The sequence below is a fragment of the Bos indicus x Bos taurus genome, chromosome 7, assembly GCF_003369695.1.
Source record: "Bos indicus x Bos taurus breed Angus x Brahman F1 hybrid chromosome 7, Bos_hybrid_MaternalHap_v2.0, whole genome shotgun sequence".
Lineage (NCBI taxonomy): Eukaryota > Metazoa > Chordata > Mammalia > Artiodactyla > Bovidae > Bos > Bos indicus x Bos taurus.
Window position 1 is genome coordinate 70831344 of NC_040082.1, and position 22205 is coordinate 70853548.

A 22205-nucleotide genomic window follows, 5' to 3' on the forward strand; every position below is an offset into this window, starting at 1 on the left:
CCCTTAGGGGTGGAGAGGGAGCGCGGGAGCTCTGTTACGCAGGCGCGTTCGCCTGGTGTGGGCGGTGCTAGAGGCTGCCGGGGGGTTGTAGGGAGACGGCGCGGCCGCCATTTTGTAGGGTGTTTGTCGCAGCTACTGGAGAGAGAAGACGGCGGTTTGCCGACAATTCGCGGCCAAAGGGCCTTTTGTTTTTGCAGAGGTAAGGCTTCGGGCAGTGTGCTCTGGGCTGGGCGGCTTCCCGGTTTTGTAAGTCTCGAAGCCAGGTGTCGGAAAAACGACGGGATTCGGGGCCTCGGCGACCGGGGTGCGTTTGGGACACAGCTCTGCTTGTGACATTTAAAACCTAAAGTTGCCCAGGCGTCATAGTAGATGTAAAATCTTAGGGATAAAAGGCCTCGGCTCTGCCGCTAGGTTTTTTCAGAGCACCCAGGCCTCTCGCATCATGGCTTCTTAGGCCGTGCTTCGTCCCGCCGGTCAGAGTGAGTACCTGTCAGGAACCCTTCTAGAACCGCCTGGAGCAAGTATACTCCTAGGTCAAGCCTTCCCCTGGGTGCCTGGCCTCAGCTGTTGGTAGCGTTCGGGGATTTTCCGGGGTCAAATCTCTTGAGTGCGCCAAAGGCCCTGGCCAGGTGCCCTGGCGGATAGGCTGGGACTGTGGACTGGGCGTCCGAGGAACTGCAAGTCTGCGAGTCCAGGCGGTGGAATTTAGCTCGTGCTTATGAGATGTAAATAGGAGAGACTCAGCCATTGTGCAAACTGTTTTTAAAGTGGAGCGTGTCATTATTGCAGCAGATTTGCATTTCTGTTGCTTTTGAATCACATTGTCCTTGATTACTTAAGCAACCGTAGTATGCTTATCCTGTCCTTTGCAAACAGCAGTCCAAACTGACCGGGTCAATCTCCTGATCTCATTTTATAGCTATCTTTATATGCTTGTGTTCCATACATACACCTTCAGGCTTTTTGTTACCAGTTACGTCCCTCTTGGAGCCATCTAATCATAACTTTAACCTTTATAGATATTTTAAAGCCATATATATAGATGTAAATTTGTTGGGTAAAATAGAGTGTTAAAGGCAGTAGAGAATCAGGTTTCCAAGAGGGATATAAGCATATCTGATGTTTTTTGTATTTGGTGTTTTTATTGGAAGATGTCTAATGATTCTAACATGTAGAGTTTTTTATTAAGTAGAGGTAATGCAATAATTCTAGGGGGTGGGTTTTTGTTTTTGTTTTTTTGTTTTGTATGTGAAGGAACTTAATTTGTGTAACCTGGGTCTGGGATTCTTTTCTTGGCCTCCTGAGGAAATATTTCTGAAGAGTAGTGAAGGAGGGCTTCCTAACAGACGAATTAAAATGAAAGTAGTGAACTTGGCTAGAGAAAAAACTTTGGGTCTCCCAAGTCTCTTATTTTAATATTTTCACATTGATAACTGGTTATATAAGAATTATGTTTTGTTCACAAGTGAGCCAGTTATGACTGGCTGACAGTAGAAAGAAAAAAGCTGCAGCAGACATGTTTTGCAAAAACTATGTGTATTAGTCATAATAATAAGCATCAATCATCAGATGGGATTTTGCTTGGTATGATTTAAGAATGCTTAACTAAGCAGTTTGTTTTTTTTTTTTTAACTAAGCAGTTTTAAAGTTCCTATGTGATTAAAATACAGTTGGGGTAATCAAAGGGTCAGAAGAATTCCACTAAAAATACAGTTCTTTTTATGGCTTTTCTGATGGTCTTTTTTGCTCCTTAATTTGTAGTGTGGTTTATTTCAGTTTCCCATATTCAGATGACCTATGAATATGTCATAGGTCAAATCCAAATGCTCACTTACCAATTTCCAGTGAGAACCCTAACTAGAGTTGTAGAGTTTGTTGGACTTAACCAGTGCCTTGTCTTCCTTTTTTTGCTGTTGTTTTTTTTTTTTGTCTTCCTTTTTTGAAGCAAGCTAAAAGAGAAGCTACATATCAGAAGTATGTGTGATGGGCATAGCGTTAGAATCAGCAAGAGAAGTGAGTTAAAAGATCTGAATATTAGTGGCTTCAGGCTCTGATGGCATTTTACCTATATTTTACCTATATTAGGAAATACCTCCCAGGATATGCCTCATTTCAAAATCTTTCTTAAACCATTTGAAATCATTTAAGTTGTGTTACTTGAATTCATTTGCTTGTTACTGAGTCATTTGGTCAAACTGAAGGAGGTTAACTAAGCTGGCTTTGCTCCAGTTTACCTTTTTCAGCTCCTTGCTGGGTTGTGAAACTCACGGCCTTCAACAGAGTTTGGACATCTGTTAAAAACAAATCTGCTTTGTGAAAGAGCTAAGATGTGGAGAGGCAGATAGGGATGACTTGTTAGAATACAGATCCTGAAAAACCTAATGAAGTTTGTAGGTTGCTGTCTGATTTCAGTGTGACCATATGCATCCTTACACATTCATTTTCTTAGTCACGCGAGATCTACAACAGATAGGTTTAATTTTAAGAAGGCTGTAGGATGATCTGAAAATAAACTTGTGGTTAGAAGAAATGAGTTCATAAAAATTTTTATTGCTCTTCAGGTTCTCGGTTGAATACTGTGTTCTATTCACACCCCGAGTTCTATTCAAAGCTGAGAGTCATTCTCAAGATTTAGAGAATAGAACTCTTGAGTGTTTGAGAAAAAGGATCTGCATTAGTGGCTCTTTACCTTTAAAACAAAATCATCTCCTGTATTAGTATCCCTAAGTATTTCTCTGACTTCAGTTATTTGTGTTACAATGTTTTGCCAAAGATGCATGATACTTGTTTTAAACTAGCTCACCTTTACAGTTAACATCAATAACCTACAGTTTGATAATAGCAATAATTTAAGAGGTTAGTAGCAATTTACCATAGGAAAAAGGTAAGAAAGCTTCCCAGATGTCTCAGTGGTAAAGCATCCGCCTGCCAAGATGGGAGACACAAGAGAAAAGACTCTAAGCCTGAATCCTGACTCTTTATTTTTAAAATAGCAGTTAGCGAATGTTAGTTGAAGACAAGCACCGAACTGAGAATTTATCCAGATGAATTGAAAAAGAAAGTATTAAGGTCTCACATTGTTATTTAGTACCAGGATCTGTGTGCCACTTAGAATCAATCATCTGACATACCAGTGGGGTAGTGCCCCCATGCCTTGGGAAACATTACCTACAAACATTTTAGAACCTCTGCGACCCCATGTCTTGGGTGTTTTTGTATTTAATCAATATTAATGTAAAGTACTGTATTTAGTAAACAAGCCATCTGATTCCACAACTCACTTTTCATTTCCATTAACAGATGCGGCATTCCAAAAGAACTCACTGCCCTGATTGGGATAGCAGAGAAAGCTGGGGACATGAAAGCTACAGTGGAAGTCACAAACGGAAGAGGAGATCCCACAGCAGTACGCAAGAGAACAGATATTGTAAACCACATCACCAGTTTAAAGAATCTGATTGGTAAATTACTCTTGAACTACTACCATTTTAACACAAATAGTTTAAATGATTTGCCATTAGCTTGTATAGCTTTCATCTGTCAAATTGTTTTTATAAATCCGTCAACAAATACTCATTCAGAAAAGATTTCCTGAGTGCCTGTTATATGCTAGACATTACTGTGAGTAGAACAGAGTGCCTACCCTCATGAATCCATTTAGGACCTATGGGAGATAGTTGACCGAGTCTTGCTGCCAGTAACGTAGTTGTGTGAAACGAGACACAAAAGTGATAGGACACACACGAGTGAAGTGAGTGATTAAAGGACCAGCAGGTGCCTTCAATTTGTATGTGAATACTAGGCAGATGTGTACATTGGGCACTTATTTAGGGCTCCACAAATGAGAGAGAATGAAGGGTGGGGAGAGTTACCCAGATTAGAAAAATAGTGTGCCCTGTGAGAATGTTAACATGCTTTGGGGATTAGTTGCTTATGCTGTATTGTAGATAAGACCAGTAAATATATTTGGAATTTTTCGAAGCTTGGCTGTTTTAAGAACCATTCCTTTGCGTAGGCAGTAGCCAGTAATTTAGGGAAGGGCCGCAATAAAAATACCAAATGGCATGTGTCCTGTTTTAGTGTATTTTTACCAGTGTAAAATTTGGAGGTAATACATTTATGTAGAATTGGAGGAATTTTGTAAAGTTCCTAAATGATTAAACAAAGCCTAGGTGAGTAGTTTCTTTCATTTTGTCCTCCATGAATTTCCCTTTCTCATTTGTTTTTGTTGGTTCTATGTTTTCTCCTTGTTTTGTGCAGATGTTCCATTGGGACTGTTTGCCAGATTGCTTTCTAAATTAGCCAGCTGGGGTTACTTTAAAAAACAGTATGTAATTTTTTTCCTTTTCCATGCTAAAACAGACTTGTTCTGCAGAACAGTAAGCTTATTGGTAATCAATGCAGACTAATCATTCTTTACATTGTATGAAGAGAAAAGAGAATCTCTGCCAGGATTTCAATGACCTGAGCTAAATTAATGTGCTATAGAAAATATCCGTATCCCAGTACTATAGAGAATATCTGTATCCTATATTAAAATAAATACAAAATACTCTGTAAGGCATAATGTCATAATACTAATTATTCATAAGTTTATTATGCATTATGTAGGTAAAAAAGAACTGGTATGATTGATGAACAGTTCATTTATGTAATAATTAACTGTATAAACATGATTGTCCAATAACCACTAGACTAATAGTTTCTTCTTGGCACCAGAGATGTCTGGTGGTAATTTCTCTCCATAATCTGGAGTAGTCTAATAGTCTTTTTAAGATTCAAAACTTTACAAGAGTGTTTTTTAATAAAATTACTGGAAAAAATGAAAAATACAGAAACGTATAAAGGTAATCTTGATAGGATGCTAATCCCCCATTATTTGGATATAAAATTATTTCTGATTATTTTAAAAAATACCTATGTGTACAAATCTTTGCCTCTCATGTTTCTTGGAAATAGATTCTAAGAAGAGAGAGGATAGTTCAGAGTGTGAACTCTTAGAAGACTCTTGCTACATATTCATGTATTTTTCCAGAAAGTTTGTACCAAGTTATATTCCCTACAACTTGCTCCTTCATTCTCTCATCAGTCTTGGTTATTTTGAAATGCCAAGAATAGTGCTTTGTTATCATTTGAATTTTTAAATTTCTGTTGAGTTTGTCCTCCGTCATATATTTACTTACCACTTGAACATTATTTTTTTTAATTGTAGTTCATTTTGAACATTATTTTTGTATTCTTAGCCTTTTTTTCTATTAAAGTGTATTTTCCTTACTGATTTATAAGCAGTTTTATTGTATATGAGTTATTGTACCTTTTTTCACATATATTGTGAAGTGTCTTTATTTTCCTGATTCGTAAGTAGCCTGTGAATTGCCCATTTTCTACAGGCTTGATCGGTTAATTCTGCATAGGAAAACTGATGTAGCTATGAACACTCATTTTGTATCCTTAAATGTCTTCCTGTAACATAGAGCTGTCGTTGTTTAGTGGCTAAATTGTGTCTGCACTCTTCTGACTGCAGCCCTCCAGGCCCCTCTGTCCATGGTATTTACCAGGCAGGAATACCGGAGGGGTTGCCATTTCCTTCTCCAGGGGTTCTTCCCAACGTGGGGATCGAACCTGTGTCTCCTGCATTGGCAGAGGGATTCTTTATTGCTGAGCTGCCAGGAAAGTCCCTGTAACCTAAGAGTATCAAGCCTTACACAAGTGATTCTCAAACTGTAGTGTGAATAGGATCACCTTGGAGGTATGTTAAAAATGCATATTATCAGATTATTCAGTGAGCCTCACCTGAGGCCAGGGATCTTCATTTTAAATAATTCAGTATTTTGATATTGTTAATAAACAAACCATCCTCTGAGAAACACTGTTTTAAGCTCTTCAGGCTGGCATGCAAGATTCTGGATGATCTGTTTGCAGCTTATTTGCTTATGCATCCCTATTTGAAAATTGCTCTTGCTGAAATTATTTCCTAAGTATATGTAGACAAACTCATCTCTGAGCCACTGTGGTTAAAGTGCTCTATAAATGTAAGATGGTAATATGCCATTTTTCTCCCCTCATTTCTACTTTTTACTTTGTCCAAATTCTGATTTCCCTTTAAGATGCAACTCTTCTCTTTTTCATGAGATTTTCCATGACCGTTTTAAGCATTTTGAGATGATTTTCCCCTCTGTGACCCTAAGCACTCATATATAGGCTTTTGGCATTTCCTGCATTGTTGAGTCATTAATTTGTTGGCAGAGATTTTTGCCTCATATATATTTTTTATCTCCCACAGGACCTGTGTGGAAATAAAAAGGAATGAGCATAGCCTCATTAGTCTTGGCTATTTTGAAGAACTATTGTGAAATATTCACTGGGTGATTAGTGAATATTTTTAGAAATAAAATCAATCTGTTCATCCTGTTCACTCTGTCCATGTAGCCTTTATAATTCTGTAGATTTTGTTTATGTAATCTCTAAGCTTTGGTTGTTACAGGTTGAAGAAGTCCTCAGCTTTTTAGTTTATTCTCATGGTATTACTTCACCCTGGTGTGTGTTATTCTGAAGATTATGGTTATCAGCATCTCTAATCTCATGCACCAGTCCAGCTAAAGATAGTGTTAGTTTTTTTCTGATAAATTTTGGCTTTTTATGGGAAGGATGCCTTACAGGATTAAACAGGTGCCCTTCAGAGTATAGTAATGTCTAGCTTGATGTCGATCCCATATGGTTCCAAGCAACTGATAGACCTAAAGTCTTGCCCTAACATCCTGAGTTGTTTCTCCAGTGGCTAGAACTTAAGGCTGACACTGGAGAAAGGGGAAAAGGGGTTTCTGCATCTCCCCAGCCTGGATTTGATGCCAGCCCTGTTGAGTAGGAGTTTTAGAGATGCTTCTCCTTTACTTCTGCCTAAACCATTTAGCTCCTTTGTGAAAAAGAATGACAGCATATTCTGGGGAAAAGAAACCTATTGGTGAGGGCAATCTAGTCAACATCTGTCACTCCATTGCTTATTAGGATTATTTTAGCTGATGTGTCTGACTGGGCAGGTGTCCCCTCTCTCCCTCAGTGCTCCATGTGCATCCCTCTTGAAGCTTCACACTCTGTTGAAGAGGACTCTCATCCCAGGTAGAGAGGGGGACGGGAAACTGGGCCAATTGAATGTGTGTCTTTTTCTTTCCATCAGATCAAGGCTGCTTAACTGAAATCCATTTGCTTCCTGAGGTCCATGGCCTCTGAAATTTCTCACCAAGTTTTGTTTATGCATTTCTTATGGGACAGGGTCCATATCTTTTATCAGATTTTCAAAGGGATATGTAGATTCAGAAGTTAAGCACTCTGGTACCAGGCGATGCTGTTTTCCCTGAATTCTTGTTTATTTCTCACGCAGGAATGACAGGAAACTCAAAATGCACAGGGAAGCAGGGGGTTGAGTAGTCCTAGGCAAGCAATTACAAGATCTTTTTCCCATTTAAGAGGAATGTATTTTAGATATCTTTGGCACATGAAGCAGCCTTCAAAAACTGTGTTGTCTATTTCTCAGAGGATATAGGAAGCTCGAAATAAAGAGAGAAGATGGGATAGATAAGGTGTAAAGCTGGCACACACAGTAGAATTTAGAATGTGCTCTTCAACCATAGCAAATCATTTTCCTTCTAGGGATCTTGGTTTAGCCATCTATAAAATGAAAGCGCTGAAATACATTTGATTCCTTTTAGCTCTGATTCAGCTTTCTTGAGAGAATTCTCTGTGCCAGAGAAATCTAAAATTCACTTACATTAAGAAAGGAATCCTTTTTTGCCTGTCTCGTATTGTGTACAGTTCTGAAAAAAGGAAGAGAGCTTAGTTACAGATGGGTATATCCTAAGACTGATGAATTTCAGAAGAGCAGTTTTGTGAATTTTCTTTGGTCTTAACTTTGATCAGAAGATAAAGGGACTCTTAAGTAAGCACTGAATATGTTGAATGATTTGACTCAAACTTTATTTCTTGATAGTAGTATATATTAGTAGAAATATATGAACACATTTACTTGTTGGTTAAAGTAAAATTATTTTAAGTTTTATGAGTTAAGTATAAATTGACCCATCAGTTTGTACTTTTTTCTTTTATTGAGTTAGCTGTTTAAACCAGGAGTACTTGAGAGAATGTTTTATTTTTAACCATATTATTCTAGAATGAAGAGTGTAATTTTTAATACTTTAATGTGTTTTCAGTCATTATTTAGAAGCAAGGTCCTTGAATGAGAGAGATTATCGGGACCGGAGATACATTGATGAATACAGAAATGACTACTGCGAAAGATATGTTCCTAGACATTATCACAGAGACGTTGAAAGCAGTTTTCGAATCCACTGCAGTAAATCTTCAGTCCGAAGCAGGAGAAGCAGTCCTAAAAGGAAGCGTAATAGACACTGTTCAAGTCATCAGTCACATTCGGTATGATTCATTTTGTTTTTATTTTGGGTGGATACTTACTTGTGTGTAAAAGCTCTTATTGGGCCAATAAGTTTGGAAAAGTTTATAATACTGTATGAATGTAATTGTCTTTAAATTACTTGAATCCTTAAAGGAAGTATCAAAATTCTTACAACTAATCTGTATTTGTTGATATTAGTTAGCCCTCATTTACCTACATTTACTCATTTTCTGTAGACCAGATCATGAGTTTCATCATTTTAATATTAAAAATATTTTTATGCTTTATAACAATCTTATGAAAAGTAAAGGCACCCATCTTTTCTTTCATCTCAAACTTTTTTTCTAAAAGAAACCTATTTCCCAATACTTGGAAACAAATATAGAACGTTGCACTGGTGGATATTTAATCCTGAATATAACACAGTCCCATAACACAGTGCATCATTGTTCCAATTAGTTAGGTTGGAGTTCTGAAAGTGGGTGCCGAATGGGAAGTTAAATGTCCAAAAAGCCTGTTCTTTTTTTTAATTCACATATCTTCACTTGTTTGATAAGTAAACTGAGTTAATTATTTTCCTTCCCAAGTTTTCTTCAATAGAACTAGCATTGAACATTGAAATTAACTAGCCTTTATTGTCCCCTTATATTTTAATCGTGTATGTTTAAAAATATTGCTAAATAATAAATTTGTTGAACTAATATTGACATTTCAAAACATTTTTCTGACAAACTAGACATCCCAACTCACAGCATATGCTATTTTATAACAAGAGATTATAGATCATGACATTTGCATTCTTTAAATTTCAGACTTCAATTAAGTCAATATTTTAAAGAGACAATTGTGTTGTTTTTTTTCTATTGCCACTTTAAGTATCTTATCTGAAAATCTGTTCCTTGCCATGTTTTTCTTCTGTAACATAAACTGTGCCCTGTGAATTTCTGGGGACTGAATTTGAAATTGCTCCTGCCAACTGTTCGTGGCCTGGTGCTTATCTGAATGCCTGAATATCTCCCCGCTGAATGAATTGCGTATTCTGCCCTGAATTCACTCTGATATATTGATTGGCTGGACGATCTTGGTGCTGCCCACTTGCCGTTCCAGAAGAGCCACCGAAGGAAAAGATCCAGGAGTATAGAGGATGATGAGGAGGGTCACCTGATCTGTCAAAGTGGAGACGTTCTAAGAGCAAGATGTATAGAATATTTTTCAACACTTTTTAAACTTTGCAGACAGAATAATCTTTTTAAGAATAGTTTGTCAGCGGGGGGCTAAAGAACTCTTCATTGCTTTTTTGTTTTGTTTTTCGTGGGTTTGTTTGTTGTTCTTTTGTATTTCTTCTTTTCTATAGAGTTTAAATATTTCTACTCTACTAAAGTTCCAAAATAATCAGTGGAATTTGAGATTAGAGCAAGAAAGATAGCTCTGTCTGAATTGTTTTTGTAACAGCTGAAAATAAAATAATTTTGAGTGCTGAAACCTTAGTTATGCTTTGATAGAGATCATTTGAAAATATTCCACACTTAAGCTTTCATTGTTTGAATAACTGATACTTTGTGCTCAGGTACTTATACTTCTTTCTCCCCCCCTCACTTTAGATGAAATCGTGGATACTTTGGGTGAAGGGGCCTTTGGCAAAGTTGTAGAATGCATTGATCATGACATGTAAGTTTGTTTTTTCTTTTTTGAATATTCTAATATTTTTGGTGGGGAAGGATCCATAATTTGGATAAAATTGAATTTAACTGGTTAACTGTGTTTCCTGGGAGGTATAAGTATTCAAAATTTCTTTTAACTGTGTATGATTTATTTACTTATGAATGTGAATTTTGATCAGGAATGTTGAACATTCTTATCAGATGGAGTCAACTGAAATTAAAGTGAGTGTTCCAGTGAGGAGTTTCTCAGAACGTAGGCCCTTAACTTTCTAAAAAAGATTTGGAGTGCTTTACCCTACTTCTGAACTGCAGAGACAATAAAGCATGGCTAATCTTGGTTCAAAAACCTTTATTTCCAAAAGATATTATTTGCACATTAGGGTCAGCTTCTTAAACTATGAAGAAATTACTTAAAGCCTACAGAATAAAGTTCAGATTGAGTTATAATAACCTTTTTGTTACTTGATATCCTTTCTGCTTCATTTTTCATGTTTTGCTCTAGAATATGTATTCTGTGGTTGCAAGTTTTTTTGTAAGTGAAACTTGTAAAACTGTTGAGTGAAAAGTGCACATTTTTAAATTGACATCTAACTTTCTCATCATAAAATAACTGAGGGTATAATTTCCAGATTATTTTAAGTGTTGATTTTTTTTAGTAAACATGTATCCTTATGTTTGGGGGAATGTAAGTACAATAGCTTCATACTTCCTGTCATCCAGGAACAAACTTTTCTTGACTACTTAGAAATGGTTTTTCCTTGAACTTATTTTTACTCCACTTTTCATAAAGAACATTTTCCTGAATGTCTTGTTTTATCACCCTTTTCTCTCTACCACAAAAATGTGAACATAAAGTAACATTTTAAGATATTTTGAAATACTTTGACTTAGTGAAAGTGTTAGTCATTCAGTTGTGTCCAACTGTTTGTGACCCCATGGAGTGTAACCTGCCAGGCTCCTCTGTCCATGGAATTCTCCAGGCCAGGAATACTGGGGTGGGTAGCCATTCCCTTCTCCAGAGGATCTTCCCAACACAGGGATCGAACCCAAGTCTCCTGCATTGCAGACCAGTTCTTTACCATCTAAGCTATTGGGGAAACCCCACTTTGACTTATCAAGGTTGCTAAAATAATCCAAAGAATTCCTATGTATTCTTCACCCAGATTCCACAAATGTTAACATTTTATAGTATTTACTCTTTCATTCTCTATATTTGCATATTATGTGTATTTTCAATTTTTGTCTACTAATTTACAGGTTAGATTCAGATTTCACTAGTTGTCCCATTAAAATTTTCTTAAAGTATCTTGAGATTCCAAGACTTGAGTATTTGAGACACTCCAGTTAATAGTACTCAATTTGATCAAGTACACAAAGATCTGTTACAGATTTTCGTACTAGACCTAAAATGGGTTTCACAAGGTGGCTCAATGGTAAAGAATCTGCCTGCAATACAGGAGACCTGGGTTTGATCCTTGGGAGGGGAAGATCCCCTGGAGGAGGAAATGGCAACCCACTCCAGTATCCTTGCCTGGAAAGTCCTATGGACAGAGGAGCCTGGCGGGCTGTAGTCCATGGGGTTGCAAAGAGTCAGACACAGCTAAGCACTCACCACACATGGTTACTACAGTAGCATTAACTAACACTGTTACCCATCTTTCATTTTTATAGCTATATTAGCCCTTAGAAAACTTGGCTGTACAATTAAACAGATGAGACAAGAAGTTTTGTCATAGCAGTTTTGTAGTAATTCTTTTTTAAAATCCATTTATTTTTAATTGAAGGATAATTGCATTACAATGTTGTGTCGGTTTCTTCCATACATCAACATGGATCAGCCATAAGTATACATAATGTCTTCTCCCTCTTGAACTTCCCTCCCCATCCCACCCTTCTAGATTGTCACAGAGACCCCGGTTTGAATTCCCTGAATCATACAGCAAATTCCCACTGGCTATCTGTTTTACATATGGTAGTGTATATGTTTCCATGCTACCTATAGTGATTCTTTTAAGCCTTGAGATATATGCATCATAGATTTTATAATCATCAAAATAATTTTTGAATGATTTACCAGCCTATAACTTCATTAGGGCCTTCTTAAGCGAATTGGAAAGATTTGCTATCCAGCCACTAGAAAAATTTGTTTGCCTCAAAGATTTTTTTTTTTTTTGACATCCTAGGGCACATACCTTGCCATACTAATCTTCACATCCATGAGGTTTTCTTTTCTAACATGAAAAGGCTATAGTGAAGAAAACAGGTTTGAATGCTGGCTTGTCTTCAAAAAAGTCAGCTTTAGGAAAGAGGACAAAAGGAAGTTGCAGATTTGGAAACCTTTTTCCTCAAAATCATTCAGAGCTGTATCTTTGCGGGGGCGTGGAGGTGGCCTCCTCACATGGCTTGCAAGATCTCAGTTCATCATCAGTGATCATACCTGAACCCATGGCAGTAAAAGCCTGTGTCTTAACCACTTGACCATCACTTCCCTCTATACTTTGTAGGAAGTATTCCTTGGTGGCTCAGTTGGTAAAGAATCTGCCTGCAGTGCAGGAGACCTGGTTCAGTCTCTGGGTCCGGAAGATCCCCTGTAAGAGCATGGCAACCCATTCTAGTATTCTTGCCTGGAGAATCCCGTGGACAGAGGAACTTGATGGGCTACGGTCCATAGGGTCACAAAGAGTTGGACACGACTAAAGCAGCCTAGCACACACGTGCACATGGACGCCCAGTCTAAAGCACACTGCCCTAGATTGTAGCTGTTTCTACCTGTTGGCATCCCTGAATGAACTAAACATTGTTTCGGCTTCATGACTTAATGATGGTGTTTCCTTTGCTGGAATTTTCTCCCAAATCTAATGAATTGACAGTTAGTTGTCTTTCAGGGCTCAGTTGTGTGTCTCCTCCTTTCTGAAGATGTCTAAACTCCCCTAACCCCAATCAATAGGTTCTTTCTTCTGTCTACTGCATATCAAGCACTTGTAACCTTTATGATAAGTTGTTTGTGTCTGTCTTTTCCATTAAACTGAGATACATAGGACAAGCCTTTTTAATCACTAATACCTGTGTACCGTCTGTCACAGTCAGTCTCTTATCAGTCTCTCTTAGTGAATGACCAAATGCTTTCAGCAGTAGTATATTCTGTTCAAGGTTTATATTTTTATCCTCCTCTAAAAGGGGGGGGAAAAAATCTCAGTAAATTTAAACTTTTGGAAACAAATATTAGCATTCACAGGTATTAAGAGAATCATCACTCCATGTAAAGTGAATTTTGTTAAAATGTTTTTAAAAAAAAAACATTAATAAGGAGCTGCTATAACATGCCCTGAAAGATTATTTTAGGACGCATGTCTTCAACCACCTCCTGTACATTTATCATTTTCATTTTGTTTTTAAGGGATGGCATACATGTAGCAGTGAAAATTGTAAAAAACGTGGGACGATATCGTGAAGCAGCTCGTTCAGAAATCCAAGTATTAGAGCATTTAAATAGTACTGATCCCAATAGTGTTTTGTAAGTATAAACTTGGAACTGTGATCCATCACGTTACATGAAATAATCAGAGTTCTATAAACTGAATCATTTTTATTTTGATCTGTTTTAGCCGATGTGTCCAGATGCTAGAATGGTTTGATCATCATGGTCATGTTTGTATTGTATTCGAACTCTTGGGACTTAGTACCTATGATTTCATTAAAGAAAATAGCTTTCTGCCATTTCAAATTGACCACATCAGGCAAATGGCATATCAGATCTGCCAGTCAATAAATTGTAAGTACACTTTCTTAAATTTTTAAATACCAATAAAGTTTTTATTATATAAGTAACATATCAAAGCATTGTCGCTAAAACTGCACATATTACAAGATGAAATTTTTTTTGATTCCTACGTCTATCACCACTCCTCCCTTCCCGCAATATAGATTAAATTTGTGAGTGAAACTAATAATGTCTTTTTGTTCTTTTGTAGTTTTGCATCATAATAAATTAACCCATACAGATCTGAAGCCTGAAAATATTTTATTTGTGAAGTCTGACTATGTAGTCAAATATAATTCTAAAATGGTAAGTTAAAGACTTGTGTTAATTTCGGTAGTTATCTTTAAAATTAATTTAGCTTGATACGATGCTTGGATGAGAAATTTTACCTCTAAGACTTATTATATCCTGGTGTTTAACCCAAAAAGGGTAATCCTTTGCCTTTCTCAAAGGGTTATATTGAAAATCAAAAAGGCAATTCACGGGCAAGCCTTTTGGAATAGTGCTGTAAAGTATTTTATATATTGAACTTTGTGTTTACTCAACTGTTTTCTAGAAACGTGATGAACGCACACTGAAAAACACAGATATCAAAGTTGTTGACTTTGGAAGTGCAACATACGATGATGAACATCATAGTACTTTGGTATCTACACGGCATTACAGAGCTCCAGAGGTCATTTTGGGTCAGTAGACACCAGACTTCCTGATACTTTAATTGAAAAAGATATTTTTGTTCTCTACAGTTTCTATTGTGGGGGCCAGGTAGTGGGTGGATAGCTATGATTTTCTTAGTAGTGTACAGAAAATGTTTTCTGTTTCCATAAAAGCTGTCTGGTCATTGCTATAATTATTTTTCCTGAGTGGGAATAATATGATACCATCTGTAAAGATATTCCAAGTGGTCGTTATTTTTGAACACGTCAGTCTTATGTGATCATAAGAGAACAAGTTCTGTTGGCTTAATGACATCATAGTGTGGTTTTTGAAATGATGGGAACACCTATTTTGTCTCATCACTAGAGCTTGGTGGTAATGAAAATGCTGAAGATCTAGTGGGCATACATCTGTGTGCAGGGTGGATGATAAGAGGGAGCTTAGGGAAAGAGCATCTTGTGCCTCAAAATTTATGTTAGTCACCAGGTCATGTTGATAGAGCTGGGAAGTCAAAGACGACTTTGAGGGGCTTGGAAACAGCGGGGAAAAATCAGATCAGGTGACACTGGGAGATATAATAGTTAAATGGAATAACCATAATACTTGGCTGAATGTAAGTTTCAACTGAGGTTGGATAGTAAAAAACATTTTCATGGAATCAGTCTTTTCCACTTTTTACCTTTTTGTCCAAGAAGACTGGTAGTTCAGAATAGGAGTATGAAATCAAACTAATGATGTGTTTATCTAGAGTAGAGGATTGGTAAAAGGGTAAGGAAATTAAGAATATTTTATAGAACTAGCCAGTAGAACTTGCCATGATGATAGAAGTGTTACATCTGCACTGTCCAATATGGTAGCCATTAGTAGCCGTAAGTAGACTACTGTGTACTTGCAGTGTGGCCAGTTAATTTAAATTTTAGATTTAAATAGCGATGTGTAGTTCGTGGCTACCTCATAGGACAGTGCAGGTGTAGAGCTTGTCTTTGAGGTTGATGTTACTAGGATTTCTGCTTAGTGTGGTCTGAAAGAATCTGCTTCTGTTGCAGTAGTTTAGAAAGTATGTTCATGGTTGAGGACTGAAGGCTGCAAGGAAGGTAAGAGAATAGTGTGGAAAGAAATGTGGGTGGAGAGGTATTTTCAGAGCTTAAAAAGAGAGAAACTTGTTGGAACATCCCCAGCAGTTAAGTGGTTAAGATTCTGCTCTTCTACTGCAGTGGGTGTAGGAAACTTAAGATCTTGCATGCTGTGCCCATGCTGTGCAGTGCAGCCAAAAAAATAAAAGATAACTTGCTGTGTTTTATCAATTTTAAGAAGCAGATTTTTGCCTACATTTTAACATTGTGGGAGAACACGAAACAATTGGCATTTCTTTCTTTGTTATTGGTATGTAAAACGGCAGTGTATCTTACACTCAGTTAATGGCCTTTTTCTAGGTTGGGTAAGATATAGTGATTCTTGGTATTGATACAGTCCCATGGGTGGCCAGGCTGTAAACAGCTGATATAAATCCGAAACTGGCATTCTTGGTCTTTAGGAGAAGAAATGAAGAGATGGAAAGATTAGAAGCATTCATTATGTGTTTGTGTGAAGTGTTACTCCTGAAGATAAAGGCAGAATTAGATTGAAGAGGAAGATGTAAGAGGAAGACGGTTGATCTTACATCTTGGGTGTTGGTAATAAACAGAAGTTGGGAAATTCCAGTAAAACTGAATGACGTGAAATTCCAAAGAGTGTTAGAGCTAACCCATAACAGAATGAGATGATGTACAGTGGTATGCTACAGAAGGTTACAGTCATTTGCTAGAAAGCTGGACTGGGAGAAGGGAGTGGTTGCAAAAGAAAACTTTCATCTTAGGTCCAAGCTCTTAATCATTTGCAAAATTTTCATGTGTTACTGTTACTGTAAGTAGAAACAGGCTCCATCTTCCATTTGTTCAAATGATACGCCCTGTAAGGGTTAACAAAAATAACTGAATCATACCTTGCATATATCGTTTCTTTGTCTTTAAATTCAGTGATATTACTGGAAGAAATTGAAATGTTTTTTAAAGTAGGTTTTTTGTACATTATTGTTGTATTAAATACTTAAACTTTGAAAGATGAAAACATCTGTGTGGTTTCCTCTTTTCTTTCTAATTAAATACAGACTTAAGGCTAGGTGTCTTTTTCTTTTTTGAATAATACTACTGTTGAGGGTTCTGAAGGAGAAAGTATAATATAGATCATGTGTAGACAATCTGAAAGTACATATAGAGATACCTCTGTGTGGACTTTTAAATGACTGTGTAATTCTGCTTATGGGTGCTTAGAATATTTGTAATATCTATTATAATTCCTACATAATTTATGTAGTACAGTATTTCTTTTAATGGAAACTAGAAACGCAGATACCAAGCTGATAATTGATAGGGGGTTAGTAATTACATTCTGAGGATAATTGTTGATCTGTATTTGCATTAATAAAATGTAAAGTTTCATAGAACAGCCATGAACTGGATATAACAGAGTTCCTCTTTGCACAAGCAATTAAAAGACTATGAAACATTTGCTAGTGTCTCTTGTTTTACATAAAAAGCCTCTTCCCCTAGGTTAAAATACTATAATTTGATATAAGGATATGGAGGACTCAAAGGATACTGAATAATGTTTGATATAAAACTAAAAATGTAAGCTGTGGATTTACTATCATTCTTCTAAATGGGCTGTATAAAGAGAGCACCCACACAGGAAAAGATTTAGTGTATTAACAGTTAAATTGTTACATAATAAAATGCTTGGTTTTGTTTTTAAATAGCTTTAGGTTGGTCTCAGCCTTGTGATGTTTGGAGCATTGGTTGCATTCTTATTGAATATTACCTTGGTTTCACAGTCTTTCAGGTATGTATTTACTAAATGTTATTTACTAATTCTTTGCTTTATGTATGTATGTATGTATGTATTTTCGGCTGCACTGGGTCTTCATTGCTCTATGTACAGGCTTTCTCTAGTTATGGTGAGCAGGGGTTCCTCTAGTTGCACGGCTCTATAGTGAGCTTTAAATGTTAAAGGCCTGTTGAAGTTTTGGTTTCTGTTTTGAAAAGTTGCCATTGTGTGTCAGTATTCTTAAGATTAAAATTTGCATATGCAAAGTAGTCATCCTCTAAAACCATAATGGAATGAAATACTACTCTGAGTGAATGGTCATAATTCACTCTGCATGTGATTGGAGATTTTAAACATATGGTTCCTATTGAATACGAAAAACATGGTTCATGTGAATGTGATCCATTTTTTGTGTGTGTGACATGCTTTCATAAATTTAAATTAGTGTATCTGTGGTCAGTTTTCATTCAGTTCCGGTTATGTTGCACTTGTTTTTTAAAAGAATTCAGAAACAGTACGTTGTATTAAGCATCTGTGACATGTTAGGCACATTTCTAAGCACTATGTGTACAAAAATGAAGACAATATCTCTGTCCTCAAGAAAGTCATACACAAGATAGATAATGCAAGAACTGTGAAGAGTATAATGTGCTATTTGTTAAAATGGAACAATGTAAAAAGTGTGGTGGAAACCCAGAAACGGAACAGTTAAGTTTCCTTAGAGAAGGCATCACTGAGGAGTAGAGAGTTTAGTCCATGCTATGAGGAGGAGTAGGAGTTTGTCATAAAGCTAGAGAGTGTGTGATGGCCATATCAGGAAGAAGAAATTGTGTTCATAAATGCAGCAGGCATACAGAAGGGTACTCTAGTTGAGGAAGAATGAATAGTGCTATCAAGTGTTTTGGATACATAGAAAAATAGTGTCAATAGGCAAGTACTGACACTTGTAGTGTACTTGTTTGCCATAGAAAGATATTTGTTTTACCCTACAAGTCAGTTCAGTTCAGTCCCTCAGTCATGTCCAACTCTGCAACCCCAGGGACTGCAGTGTGCCAAGCTTCCCTGCCCTCCTAAAGCTTATTCAAATACATGTCTATTGAGTCAGTGATAAAATTCAACCATCTCATCCTCTGTCGTCCCCTTCTCCTGCCTCCAATCTTTCCCAGCATCAGGGTCTTTTCCAATGAGTTAGTTCTTCGCTGATCCTACAAGTCAGTGGTTTCCAGATACAGACTGGTCTAAAATGAAAACGATTTTGTAGAGTTGCCATTCTGGCTTTCAAGTAGAAATTATCCCTCTTTGTTTTTTGTTGTTAGGTGGTTTTGTTTTTTGGTGTTTTTTTAGTATTAAAATGTCCCTTTTATGAGATAATAGTTATTTTTAAAAAGATAAAAGCCCTTACTTGGCAAAGTAAAAGGGCGAAAATGTTATTTAGGTCTCCACATTTTTTCTCATAATTTTACTTAATATCTGAAAGCTCAAACTCTTGAAAGCTTCAAGTGGTGTAACATTGAAGAACTTGAAATAGGGTTGTAATATGATCAAAGTATGTTCTGGGCAGGGTGAGGGCTGTTAGGGAGTTCCTGGCTAATTCTGTCAAGGTTGATTTGAGGTTATGACAGTGCAGGATGAGGAGGAAGCTGCGATGAATTAAAAGTCATTTAGGTGGCTGTTGCAGAATACATGTGTTTACTGCTATGAGGCACTTCATGCTTTTGTCTGATCTGTAGCGAGCTTGTTAAAAGTACTCTAGATTAAAGTGATATCTAGAAAGTCGCTATTGCGTCACTCCTAGGAGGTGGTATCTGACTTTGTGGTAGTAAGCTGTAGGGCCAAGGAAAAAGCTGAGCACAGTGCATGCTTTCTTCATTCTGACACATAAAAAATTTTTCAAATGGTTTTACAATTATAAATCACTGGGATCTTAAGCATGGATTATTAACTTTGGTTTGAGATTCGGTTTATATCTGGATTCTGCCCTCCAAAATGTCTTCAGCTAAGGTGCTTTGTGAAGATATGGAGCTTGTGTTATTTATTCCTGTCATGAATTAAGAATATCATTTTGAAAGCAGTGTGCTAGGCACAGTAGTTAATGGGTTTAAAAAGCATTGCTCACAGACTGCTCTCCAGAGGTTGGCAAACTGTATCCTGCCTGATGCCTGCTTTAAACAATGAAAAAGAATATGTGATAAAGACTATTTGTGACCATCCAAGCCTAAAATATTTGCTATCTGGTCTTTTATAGAAAAATTGCCAGCCTCTGCTCAAGGAGTGTATTATTTCAGCTGTCAGTTTAACAGTTTATTCTACTTTAGCCAAAACTCTGTTACTATGTGATTTAAGAATAAAACTTTTTCACTTGGATTCACAGCTCAAGTTTCCTCATTTACGAACTATATAATATTGAGGTAGTATCTTGAAAGTCATGTTCCCACATACTTAGCTCTGGGTTGTAAGAATTACTGGGATTGTATTTTTATTATCTAGGATTAGGAAGTGTTACAGGGTTGCTATCCATTCAGTAAATGGAGGTTAGTTAAGCAGCTGATAAAATGAGACAGATTTTTGGTAATCTTCCCCAGGCATCTTAGACACTGCAATAAATACAAATAAATAAGGAAAAACTGTTCAGTTTTACATTAAACAAATTATTCAGACTTTGTAAATCAACTCTATGTCAATAAAATACATTTTAAAAACCTATTCACCATCTGCTATACAGCCCTTACTGATCCAGTTCAGAAAGACTTCAGTTTTACTGGGCTTGTATTAGATAATACAGCTCATGCAGTTATAGTCCTCTGAAATGGAGTGTAATATGAATTGTATAATTGTCTAACCTGGTCCTTTTACAGAAGCACTGTTTTGTTTCCCTTTATTGCATGTACAGAAATGGAACGTGCTAAGTTTCTTTTTCCTACTTTTTTTTAGACTCATGATAGTAAAGAGCACCTGGCAATGATGGAACGAATATTAGGACCCATACCAACACACATGATTCAGAAAACAAGGTATGTTTCTTAAGATTAAAGCCCTTGGGTGCATACAGTGGCCTGTATTCAAACTACAGAAAATCCATCTTTGTTTCTGGATTTTTTTTTCATGAAGTCAAGTTTTTTGAAAAGTAATGCAGTGTTTACTTTGTGATCTAGTAAATAAAATGGTGTTTTTATACTCAGGCTAACCTTTGCTTAAATGTTTTCCTAGGTCAATACAAAAATAATACATGGAGTAGTAAAAAGACCTTGATTTGGAATCATATCAGTCTTAGTTTGAATTCCACACTTTTGCTAACTAGCTCTATGTCTTTGGATAAGATATTATATAAGAGGTTTCAAAACATAGCTTTATCACAAGTCACCCATAGAATTGTTAAAGATTTTCAGCCTCATTCCACATCTAATGACATCAGAATTTACACAAATGGTTATAGGAACCTGGTTTTAAAGCTGGCATTGTTACACATGTGGTATTTGGGAACAACTTAGGTGGGATACTAAAACCTTATAGGGTACAAGATTAAGAAAGATATAGTTTAAGATATCTGATAAATAATTATTGTTGAGATATTTAGAAATTGTGTGCTTATGTATATAGAGAGAGCTGCTTATGGTTCAGGGTTCTGTCTGTTACCCCTGTTCTCTGGTAAGGGCAGGGTAAGCATGTGAATCTTCTTTTAAACTAACCAAGACTTCTCTTTCCTGTAGAAAACGCAAGTATTTTCATCATAATCAGCTAGATTGGGATGAACATAGTTCTGCTGGTAGATATGTTAGGAGACGCTGCAAACCATTGAAGGTAAGAAAAAAAAAAGAATTAAATTTTTTTTTTTAACTTTTAACTATTTTTTAATGTCCTTCTTTAACATCATTTTTCTCCTCAGGAATTTATGCTTTGTCATGATGAAGAACATGAGAAACTGTTTGACCTAGTTCGAAGAATGTTAGAATATGATCCAGTGAAAAGAATTACTTTGGATGAAGCATTGCAGCATCCTTTCTTTGACTTATTAAAAAAGAAATGAAATGGAAATCAGTGGTCTTACTATACTTCTCTAGAAGAGATTACTTAAGACTGTGTCAGTCAGCTCAACATTCTAATATTTTTGTAAACATTAAATTATTTTGTACATTTAAGTGTAAATACTGTATGTTTTGTATCAATAGCATAATTATCTTATTAAGCAAACATGGTCTTGATAATGAATGAAATATAAAAGCTAAAATTTTTCTTTTTTGAGATTAATTACCATTTTTAAAAACCTTTGGAATATCCTTTGTGTCCAGTGATAATTGTGATTGATCTTGTGTTTTGTACATGAAAGTTGACTCTTTGAAGTGATTTTTTTCCTTTCTTTTTTTTTTTTTTTTGAGTAAAAGAAAATCTTGACTACTTCATTCTTAAATGACTATACCTCACACTTTTAATTTTTTTTTCTGTAGTTGTTGAACAGGTAATAAGTATTATTAACTCTCAGTAGGAAGATATTAGAAACCAGATCCCATAGGAAATGTTTGCTGTTGAAATTTCATTAAATTTTAAGTACTGTGTTCTGTTTCCTTGGGTCATGTCAGTGGTGGTAAGTAGCATGGAAAGACATCAACTTGTGCATCGTGATAGGCTAAGGAAACCACACACACCCTTCATTTAAGATTAAATGGGAAGTTAGCTTGGAAAGCCCTGTTTTCCAGTGGCTATTTATATCACAAACATAGGAATAGAAGTTCTGATTACTGAGGTTTTTAATGCCAAATCTTCAGGTGTTGAAATTGCTAGTATCTATTTCCTTATCATTTGAAGTATAAATACTTGAACCTCAGCCTATGAGACTTTAAGGTTATTATTAAGCAGCTTATAT

At 36.3% G+C, this 22205-nt stretch overlaps 1 protein-coding gene across 5 annotated transcripts; it reads left to right on the forward strand.

The window, feature by feature from the left end:
* The first annotated feature begins 62 nt into the window (after positions 1 to 62).
* On the forward strand, positions 63 to 21904 carry CLK4 (CDC like kinase 4). Of its 5 annotated transcripts, none has more exons than XM_027546793.1 (14): positions 76 to 199; positions 3301 to 3461; positions 4261 to 4327; positions 8205 to 8427; positions 9515 to 9605; positions 10009 to 10075; positions 13466 to 13582; positions 13674 to 13840; positions 14040 to 14134; positions 14385 to 14514; positions 17280 to 17362; positions 20279 to 20358; positions 21055 to 21145; positions 21231 to 21904. In XM_027546793.1, the coding sequence occupies exons 2-14, from the start codon at positions 3359 to 3361 to the stop codon at positions 21369 to 21371; spliced, it is 1455 nt and encodes a 484-aa protein (XP_027402594.1). In that variant the 5' UTR covers positions 76 to 199; positions 3301 to 3358; the 3' UTR covers positions 21372 to 21904. The 5 variants fall into 5 exon arrangements, with proteins under 5 accessions (XP_027402595.1, XP_027402594.1, XP_027402596.1 ...); XM_027546795.1 differs by lacking the exon at positions 4261 to 4327 and adding an exon at positions 7058 to 7116 and having other exon boundaries at positions 77 to 199; XM_027546794.1 differs by lacking the exon at positions 4261 to 4327 and having other exon boundaries at positions 63 to 199.
* The last annotated feature ends 301 nt before the right edge of the window (positions 21905 to 22205 follow it).

Excerpts from the sequence above, each read along its gene's own strand:
- CLK4 (XM_027546793.1), top strand. The coding sequence starts at position 3,359 with ATGAAAGCTACAGTGGAAGTCACAAACGGAAGAGGAGATCCCACAGCA. Across the intron at positions 3,462-4,260 it reads CAGTTTAAAGAATCTGATTG|ATGTTCCATTGGGACTGTTT; the intron begins GTAAATTACTCT and ends TGTTTTGTGCAG. Across the intron at positions 13,841-14,039 it reads GATCTGCCAGTCAATAAATT|TTTTGCATCATAATAAATTA; the intron begins GTAAGTACACTT and ends GTTCTTTTGTAG.